This window comes from Ciconia boyciana, chromosome 7 (assembly GCF_034638445.1).
Source record: "Ciconia boyciana chromosome 7, ASM3463844v1, whole genome shotgun sequence".
In the NCBI taxonomy this organism is placed as follows: Eukaryota; Metazoa; Chordata; class Aves; order Ciconiiformes; family Ciconiidae; genus Ciconia; species Ciconia boyciana.
In genome coordinates, this window is record NC_132940.1 from 21675170 (window position 1) to 21685703 (window position 10534).

Genomic DNA, 10534 nt, shown 5'->3' on the forward strand with positions numbered 1-10534 from the left:
CAGGTCAAGCTCAAATACTTCACCTCATGCTCCCCACAGGCTGCAAGTTGCACAAGCTCAGCTGACCTGTGATTAACAAATCTTTAAGCAGAATTAATTCAGTCATGTCTGAGCCCTAAATTGCTATGGACAGGTCACAGAAATCCCTATTACTACCCAAAATAACTATACGGGGAAGCTGAGTTCCACTTACTGATTCTAATATGCAATACTTGATTTATAAATAGGCAAACTAAAAATTGACCGAAGAAAGTCCTCATAATATTATTCAGAGTTTGAATGACCAAAAAAAAAAAAAAAGTATGACTCAGATCCCTTTTAGAGACAGCATGAAACCTACCAGCCTAAAACAATGGGTGTTTCAAAATGTTATTTAGAGAAAGAAGAAAAGAATCAGAACAGCAGGATACTGTTGGGCTGACTTCTGTTCTTGATAGCTTTTTTTTAATTATTATTTAGAAAACAAAAAACTTGAGTTTAGGAATTAATGCCTTCATACATACTCCTTAACCCTACATGGGTGAGAAGCAAGAAGTAATATCTGCAGAGAAGGAAAAATGCTATTTGTAAAGAAAGCCCTTAAAACATAGCTATATTACATTTATAATTGGTTGTACTTTAATAAGTATATAAGGTTAATGAAACATAGCAGCCTTCCAGTACTTGAAGGGGGCCTACAAGAAAGCTGGAGAGGGACTTTTTACAAGGGCATGTAGTGATAGGGCAAGGGGTAATGGCTTTAAACTGAAAGAGGGTAGATTTACATTAGATGTAAGGAAGAAATTCTTCACTATGAGGGTGTAAGGAAGAAATTCTTCACTATGAACAGGTTGCCCAGAGAAGTTCTGGATGCCCCATCCCTGGAAGTGTTCAAGGCCAGGCTGGATGGGGCTTTCAGCAACCTGGTCTAGTGGAAGGTGTCCCTGCCCGTGGCAGGGGGGCTGGAACTACATGATCTTCAGGGTCCCTTCCAGACCAAACCATTCTATGATTCCATGAAATTTTCATATAAATATATAATGTATAATAATTATACAACAGATAATTATGATACATTTATACAATACATGCAAAATTACAGGTGACAGTGTATGTTGTCCACAATGGTAAGCAGAGGTGGAATCCACAGCCTACTGAGTTTTCACCCAGCATAACCAGAGGGGGTTTTTTTATTTTTTTATGGTGCCTCGCACCCCAGGAAATACCATCCAGGATTGAGAGTCAATTTTGAAGCAGTACTGAACAATGGGTTAGATTAATAGTAGATTACCATATAAAGATTTTGTTTTTAATTTTTCTACTCCAGATTTCTTCATGCTTTACATTGAAAATAAATATATTCCCACCTGCAGGTGAATAGAAGTGATTTTAGCAAAGCCAGGTTGCTGATCAGAGATAGCAAGTGCTATAACTTTTGCTTTCCTAGTCCCTCTCCAATACCGTGTTCACTGTACTATGCGTGAATATTAAGGACTAGCATGTTGACAATGGATATTCCTCATTAAAACAGCATGTCACATGTACATGTTTTCTGAGTGCTGGAGATGTGGTATATCCACCTCAGCTAGGCTTTTTATTTGCAATCTATGAGATACCACACCTCAACTAAATAAGAACCATTTATGATGAAAGCTGGGCCATCACTCACTTCAATGTATCAGAGATGCTGCAAGAGCACTGTAAAGCTTTTTAAACATCACATTGCTTTTAAGGCTGAAAAACACAGCTAAAGCTACTTATGATTTACTTTGGCTGTCATTTATGATGTATCATATGGACACCCATCTCCTCAATCCTGCATTACGTACAATGAGCAAGAATTGTTTGGTTGAGAAACTGATGATTACTTCAAGCCTACTATTTTAGATTACAAACAATGCATACAAATCCCTAATCGTGCAGGATTAGTCGGATTAACAAGTTCTCACTTAAACATAAGTGCATCGTTTATAGGACAAGCAGGCATTCAGCTGTTGCAAACAGAACCCCATCCGCCTTGTTCACATCTGCTTGCCACTTTACTTCCAGAGAGCACATCGAGGGATGAAGCATATGGCCTCAATATTGTTAGTGTTTGCAAATAACATGCATAGCAAGCACAGCAGAAATTATACATTCACCTGGAAGTACAAACATAACTTCTGCAGGCACAGTTCATGTAAGCCAACACAGCACAAGAGGAAGACAGACAGATAAAGAAGAATTCCCAAGAAAACCCACAACAGTTCTGAATCTTTTATTGTTTCTCCTGGTTACAGCTCTGTTGGACTAGTGGTTTTATGCTCGGATAAAAACAGCATCAGACTATCAAACCATGTATTTGTCTTGCTATGTGTCCCAACAGGCCAATACTGACATCTGGTATACAAAGTTACTGCAGACCTTAACAGCGTGATTTATTTTTTATTCTTAAGTAAAGTTGCAATGCAATTATCCCTTCACAAAGTAAGAGCATGACATAAATTGTCCCTTAGCTTTAACATCTCCTGCTGGCATTCCCCCATTCCAAAAAGGTGGCTTTCTGAAGTCCCCAGCATTTACACATTTAAAAAAAAGCATCAAGTTTTACATGTCTCCCCCCCCCCCCCCCCAAAAAAAAAAGTGAGAATGGAAGAGGAAAAGTATCAAGGAAAAGAAGTTGCAGCCGTGCACACAGGTTGAAACAGAACTATGAAGAGAGACACCAAATGAGCCCTTCAAGAACAACATGATCACAGAGTACACAAAGTATTCTGGCAATTCATTCTTCATGTAAAGTCTTAACAGCTGTCAAATGGGCCAACAAGAAAAGGACACATGAATAAGCTTTAGCTAATCAAAGATATTCCAGGATTATTGAAATAGTCATATATCAAGAAGCTAAAGAGAGTTTCTCATACAAGCAAAACCATTTCCATTTGATTTCAGAGGCTAAGTTTAGTCTACCCAATTCATATGAGTCTGGATGTACAATGCTAATCTTCTGTTGCATTACCATTGTCATTTCAAAAACAGCAATGGGAGATGTTCAAATATTGCAGCTACCTAGCAAAAAAGCTTATTGCTCCCAAAAAAGAGCACCAGGACAGACTGAACACTTTGCTGGGTGATTCCTCTAACTTGCTCTAGAAGATGTACATAAAATGAACGCTTGAATACCTCACTACATACTCTTAGAATTTTTTGCCCTGTAACACAGAGCTGCTGGCAACTGTGCATCCTTGCATTATTTATCAAGTTTCCTTGATTTCTTTCTGGCAGAAGTGACAAAACAGCTTAGTCTCCTTCAGGATGCATAGAGGCCACTTCGACTTCGAGTAGCAGAGCAGGAGAAAAGTCTGTTCAATTCTGCCCCTGTGCTTTAGTTTTTTCCAATAGTATCAAAGTCTCCATAGAAGCTGAAGTGACTCGGTACCAGCCATGAAGTAGAAAAATAATCAGCCTAAAATAGATGGAAGAAACATTTGTGAAGGTAGTGCTTTTTCTGACTAAGGTCAGGAATGAAAAGCATCTAGAGTTCTCAGGTATGAGGTAAATTTACAGATTCCTGGCACAGCAAATTCACAGAGGGCATTTCCAGAAATATTTCTTTTTCAGAACTTTAATTCTAAATTGTGCTTTTCCTTAAGTTATAACAAACAGATAACAGAATATTTTGATGTCCCAGAAATTGATCACAATCCCGGACTCTTTTTCATGCACAGCACTAAGTTATATTGGAGTAGAATAGTTTCAGTGAACTACAGGTTAACTAAAAGCTACTCTGACAAGAGCATTTTGAAAACTCAGCTTGATAAAATCCGATCAGTCCCTGATGCCACAGCACATGTAACCATAGGTGCCAGAAGGAAAACGGGGACTAGCAGGTTCAGAAAGGAAGAGTGAGATAGACCTAGCTGATGGGACTGGGCGTGCTCCTACGTGCTGGAAACAAGCGGTGCAGCTCCTTCAGGTGTCTGCATATCCTTCAACTACTCTTGAGCTGCTCAGACATGGAACTATTAAGAGATCAGCAGAGACAGTGAAGAAGAGAGACTTATGACACCTGTGCTGATCCTTCGAAAGGTAGCTTCTCTTTCTCATTATTCACAGAATGATCTTGGGTTTTCTTAAGGCATCAGAATACAGTAAATGCAATACATGAACAGTGATTTGCATCTCTCACTTTCCAGTCTTTTTTGCCAGGTTTCAAAATTCCTTCCTCAAGAGATCAGAAAGGAGAAAGTTACTGACTCAAGCTAAGCTGAAGGTAGAATGCCTGATTTTTTACATCCATTCCCTGTTTGGGATGTGCCAATTTAAAGATTTATCCCATCTACTAAAAAAAAAAAAAAAACCAAAAAAACCAAAACAATACTTCATGTCTGAATTGCAGATATTTTTTCAATGATGATATTAAGAGGATTATCCTAAAACAAATTAGTCTTTAATTGGTTTACCCAGAAAATATGAATATGCTAGGAATTCATCTAGGCAAATAGAACAGTGTATGTTTTATGAATAAGTACTGTAATCATCCGCTTGTTACTTGGAAATAAAAACAAACAACATTTGCATAATAAAACTGTTTACACATCTTAATGAAAGTGTGTCATTACCTCCTCCTGGCTTTTATACAACAGTCAGCGTACATCTTAGGTCCAATACATTGAGTTTTACACCAATTACTGCTTAAACAGTTTTGTTATTTTAAGTAATCCATATTAGTGTGTGGACTCATTAAAAGAATCCCTGAACGCAGTTAATAGTATTTTAGAGAGGTTAAAATCATTAAGATCTACCAGAAAGAAATAATGCAGAACTGATCACTCTACAGATTCTGAAAACATGAGAAACTAGCCTCACAGTTCTACAGATCATTTCTACTGGAAGCTAAAGGATTAGACTGACGTATATTTCCCAAGCTACATCTGTCATAACAAGTCTAAAAAAGCATCCAGCCCACTGAGCAAGAACTGGCACTTTAGGAAATGGCTTAAATAGCACTGAGCTCTCAACTAGCACTTTTATGCTTATTACAGATTTGAATAGACTCAAATCAAGAGCGTATTTCTTGTCACCTTCACATTTGACTTAAAGAAAAAAAAAAAAGAAAGAGTGTATTGAGAATTCCTCAGCATACCAGAGATTTCTGGATATTAGCGCTACAGACAGTAAAAGGATGGGAGCGCAGAGCCAGCAGTACTCTTTCAACCCTAAGTCACACAGACAAATGGGAGGAAGGGAGCCCACAGGGGCACTACCTCTGCAGGAGTCTCATTCTTCCATCACAGGATCTCATACTTAGGGCTTTTACATTCTTCTGATTGCAATTTCAACCTCATCTACATTTTGTAGAACATTTTACTGTTAGTCTGCCTAATGCTCCTTATGCAAACACATCTACTCACTCAAGGCATTACTTTACCTGTGCCTAAAGGTATGACTTCAGAGACCTTCCACAAGTAATAGTCTAACATTGGAATGGACCATACATTTTGTTATATGTTAAGCTGCAGTTGTTTTCAGCCTTTCTTTAAAAAACAAAACAAACAAACCCAAACATTTGGGCCCTCAAAATTCTCCAGGGGAAGAACTCATAAACTACAGATTTAACAGATAAGGAATGGTGCATACACCCTTTAGAGATAATCCACAGAAGACAGAAAACCAATGTTGTAATGTATCCTGCTTCATTTCATGGAACCTGCATAAAAGCTGGGAAACCAACTGGAAAAAGGGAAAGGAAGTTCTTCTCATCCTACAGAACGGCTGCCTACAGAACTGGATTCCTCTACAGGTTTCCTACAATTGCTGTTAGACCTATGAATCACAGAATGGTTTGGGTTGGAAGGGACCTTAAAGATCATCTAGTTCAACCCCCCTGCCATGGTCAGGGACACTTTCCACTAGACCAGGTTGGTCAAAGTCCCATCCAACCTGGCCTTGAACACTTCCAGGGAGGGGGCATCCACAACTTCTCTGGGCAACAATGAAGTTGCAGGGACTTCAAGCATATATGTCTATTAGCGGACAATAAATTGATTACTGTTGAAGTGAACAGCACAACAATTTGACTTCTTACTAGCTCCTACATGACCTAGGAGATATTGTAGAATAGAATAGTTCAGTTGGAAGGGACCTACAACAATCATCTAGTCCAACTGCCTGACCACTTCAGGGCTGACCAAATACTTGGTTAATGTAAATACTTGACAAAAGACTGTAGATATACAAACCCAGTAAGTCCCAAGTGCAGAGTACAAAATCCCCTTCCTTCAGTCACAGTATCCCGTTCCCGTACCAGAGCACCTGCAAGTCAAGCATTACGGTAGAGCAAGCAGTCTCTGCTTCTGCCCTGGGACTCCATTTCCCAGATCAGACTCCTGAGGACCTGTGACCTGATGGCCAGCAGCATCTGTCCTGGGATGGCATAGGGGCAGACGGGATGGGGAAGCAGATGGACTCAGGAATGGACGCCTGGCAGCAATGCTGCACTAGGAATCTATTAGCAGGAAGTAGCAATTTAAAGACTAACCTGAAAGTTGTCAGGATTAACATAGTGCTCACAGGTACATCCCTGTCAAATGACCCAGCTCATTATTTACATCTCAGCACATGCATGTTGCTGCCCTGTGACCAGACACGCAGCTCTGCCGCATGGCTTGACACTCAGGCCTGCTACTGCAGCTCTGATCTGGCATAGGAGTTTTGGATGAGCAGCCATGTGACAGCCTCACAGCAGGAAGAGACCCATTGCTGATGAGATACTCATCAAGACAGATCCTTTACTGATGGCACTTTACTTTTTCAGGTTTTTAATAGCAGGCATGTGGGAAGAGGAAAGTCACTGGAAAAACTCATTTATTCTCTGATTTTAGAGCAACTTCATTAAAACTCAATGCAACGGAGCCATTGATTGAGTCACATTAAGAGAACGTGGGTTACCTTGAAGCACTCTATGGCTCCAATTCAACAAGCCCCATCCCTCAAAAAAACCCAGTTACCCTGAACACCAAGGTAAAGACTCTTTGTTGCTCTATCTCAAAACACCAGAAACAGCATTAACTCCACACAAACTAACAAAGAAAAAAAAAAGAGGATTTTTTTTTAAACTCTCACAGATCACAGTATTTAATAAACTATACTCTATGACATAGTGATTTTGAAAAAAAAGTACAGTTTCATTCATAGAAATCCATTTCCTTCACTTGTCTACATTTGTATCTTTACAGGCAGAAATATGGCTTTGTTACATGATTCATTTTTATATTTCATTTATAGAAAAAGCAAAAATTACACAGAACATCTATGTTCAAACTGTCATAGACGAGAAAGAAGTGAAACAGAAGAGAATCTAATTCATCTCTGAAATCTTGGGAAGGAAGTTCAACTACTGCTAAAAGCATACGAGCTGCTTTGGTGAAGAAATACTACCTTCACCACCTCTTTCAATGAAAAGAACAAGCAAAGGCAATGTCCATATCCCTCACAACTGAGTGTTTACATGGGATAGCTCTTGCTAAGTCCAGAGGATCGCCCAGGAAGAATGAGAACACAATTCTGTCTGAAGCCTGAAAAATTTTGCCTTTATGTAATAATGTTAATGATTAGACTTAATGCTGTTGAAGTCACAACATTCCCAGGGGCTGAATTCTCCATTTAATAAAATAAAATTTAAAAAAAAAAAAAAAAGTGCAACACAGGCACCTGCAATGTTGTTTTTCATTCCCTGACCTCCCATTGCATGTCATTTGCCTGAGAGACTGGTGACTGGGAGATGAGGCACAGTTAAATATCATTAAATTCTATTATTAGCTTTTTAGCAAGGCTAATTACAAGACTGCCAACCCAAAATGTCATGGTGATTTCTCTGACGTAATCATCTAGCACCCAGGAACTGAATGGAAACTACCAATCCATTTTGCTGACACATATTAGGAAAAAGAGATGCTCATAATGAATATCTAACATAATCTTTATAACTTCCTGAGCCAAACAAAAGAAATAGAATTAAAAGCAAAACAAACATCACATGCAAACAACAGAAAAACATCACCAACAAAAAAAAACTCTTTAAAATCTCAATGGCATTTGAGGGTTCAAAAGAGCAAACAAACAAACAGGTAAATAAAATGGTCAACTAATTGATGTTAAAACAAAAAGGGAAATGAAACCCAAAGGCTACATGACATGTTTTGCTAAATGATGTAGTTCAATCCCTACAAAAAAAGAACTGAGTCTCAAATACTAAGGCTGAGCCTGACCATGAGGTTTTATGTTGGATACCATCTGAGACCTCATGGTGCTACAATGCAGAAAGGAATTGTGTCTGGGATTACCATAGTATCACCTTGATGAAGCTTTCTCTTCTCATATTTTTTATATTTTCCTGAAGAGGAATTAATCTGTGAAACTAATAATTACTATCTTGAGATGCCTCTCCTTATTGTAATTTTTCTTTATTCTAATGCTTACAGCTGATTAAAATAAACTGTTTACAAGGAGTTTCTGTATGTGTAACTGTGCATGCACCCTGGTAAATCTATGTATAATCCGTCCCCAATGGTCACATACTCCCGTCTCGTTCCCTCTCAGCCTTTGCTCCACAGCATGGTCAGGGATTATTAAATGATGCTAATGCCCTTGTCAACCGGCAACACAAATAGTACATTCAACAACTTGAAGGGAAGATATGTCACTGCTTTTCCCTCTTAGCTGTCTTCCAAAAAGCCCAAAGAAAATCAATGAAATAAATCTCATTTTAGATACACCTATTGAAACCTGACTGACAGAAGATCATATGCAATTAGAGACACAGAGGTTTAGTCTGCACGCACATCAGGAACTGTGACATACGGAGACAACTAAACCAAGCAGAACTGCTCCCTGTTCCTCGCACGTACCAGTTTACTTTCAGAAAAATGAACTGACAGAGGGGTTTTCTAATTAGTACTGAGTGAAATTATTAGTAACTGGCTGCTAACAAGCGGGTTTCCCTCAGGTAGCCCATCTACCTGCGAGCGACACACCTTTTGAAAAATACAAGATGATTTTACCGAAAGGAGTCGAACGGGGCTGGCAATACAGGCACCGGCAGTTACATAAACCGCTGCTAAAAATAAACTTCAGAGGCGCGGGGTGGGCAGCGGCTGGGGCAGGGGCAGGGGCCGGGGCCGGGGCCGAGCCCGGCAGCGCTGCCCGCCCAGGCCCGCGGGGCCGGGCTGCAGCCCCGCAGCGCCGGGAACGCGGGGGGTCCCCGCCCGCCGGGCCCACCCCAGAGCCACCCCGCCGGCAGCGCCGCTCCGGCCGGGGCCCGCGGCGAGGCGCGGCCCGGCCCGGTCCAGCCCAACAAGTTGGCAGAGTGGGGGCGCGGCGGCCCCTGCTTACCACCAGCACGGGCACGCCTGCGGTCAGCGAGTAGAGGAGCACCGGCGGCACGGCGCTGCGGTCCTCCGGGCCTGGGTAGGGCTTTCGGTACGCGCCCTCGTAGCAGAAGAAGCCTTGCACGTTGACCGTGAAGGTGTCCGTGTACTCGAAATAATAAGCCAGCATCACGGTCCCTGCCATGATCACCATCTGGAAGTAAAGCATGCTGGTGAGCGGAGAGGGCACTCGCATGTACGTGGGCTCCGGCGGCCGCGGCAGCCCCCCTCCCCGGCGGCGCGCTCCGCCCGCTCCCCGGCGGCATCCACCGCGGGCGGAGGCGGCTCGGCGGCGGCCAGCAGCGCGGTCAGGCCCGCGGGGCGGGGAGGGCGGGCAGGGCAGGGCAGGGCAGGGCTGGGCTGGGCTGGGCAGGCGGGGGCCCGGCCCGCCGCTCCGGCACCGGCTCCAGCGCGGGCGCCGGCTCGTGCAGCGGGCGGGCGGGCGGAGCGCGGCGGCGAGAGGGGGCGGCTTGGCCCCGCCCCGCCCCGCCCGCCCGGGGAGCAGCAGCCGCGCCGGACCCCGGCCCGGGCGGGGAGGAGGGAGGGGGCGGCGGGGGGAGGCTCCGCACCGGCGGCGAAGGCCACTCTGACAGTTCCCCGGCCCCGGGACGGCTCCCACGGCACGGCCCCGCGGCCGTGACTAGTAAGTGAACCCTCCCCGCCTTCCCCCCGCCTCCTGCGGGGCGGGGGGTGCCGCGGGTCCCGCTCTCCGCGCCGACACGCACACCTGTGTGACGGGCGTGCGCACGCAGGGCAGCTCCCGCAGCTGCCCGCCGCCCCGCCCCGCCCCGCCCCGCCCCGTCCCCGCACGGAGCCGCCGCGACGCGCCGGGCGCTCGGCACTGCGCGGCCCCGCGGCGGCCCCGACCCCGCCAGCAACCGCAGGCCGGACGTGCCCGGGCAGGCAAGCCGATCGCCGCTGTTTGCCGGGGTGGTAAAGGCCCCAAAATGGAAACACGCACTCTTATGCGTACGGATAGCTATCAAAGCAATTAACGCTTCAAGTTTTCGTTTAACGGCTATAAAGAAAATGGGTAGCTGGACACGAAACTATCCTCGCCCAAGGAAGAGAAAAGTCTGCTCCAGTGCTGGGAGAAATCATACATATATGAACACGAAAGAGTTCCACTTAAAAATACATATATAGCACAT

General features: G+C 43.7%; 1 protein-coding gene across 1 annotated transcript in view; it reads right to left on the reverse strand.

Annotated features, from left to right (window-relative positions):
• PLPPR5 (phospholipid phosphatase related 5) overlaps positions 1 to 9650 on the reverse strand; it is a 44686-nt gene extending 35036 nt beyond the window's left edge. The window contains exon 1 of the mRNA XM_072867064.1: positions 9349 to 9650. Within this exon, the coding sequence (XP_072723165.1) occupies positions 9349 to 9579 (231 nt within the window). The 5' untranslated portion in view covers positions 9580 to 9650. The remainder of the gene's footprint in view (positions 1 to 9348) is intronic.
• Positions 9651 to 10534: the final 884 nt, after the last annotated feature.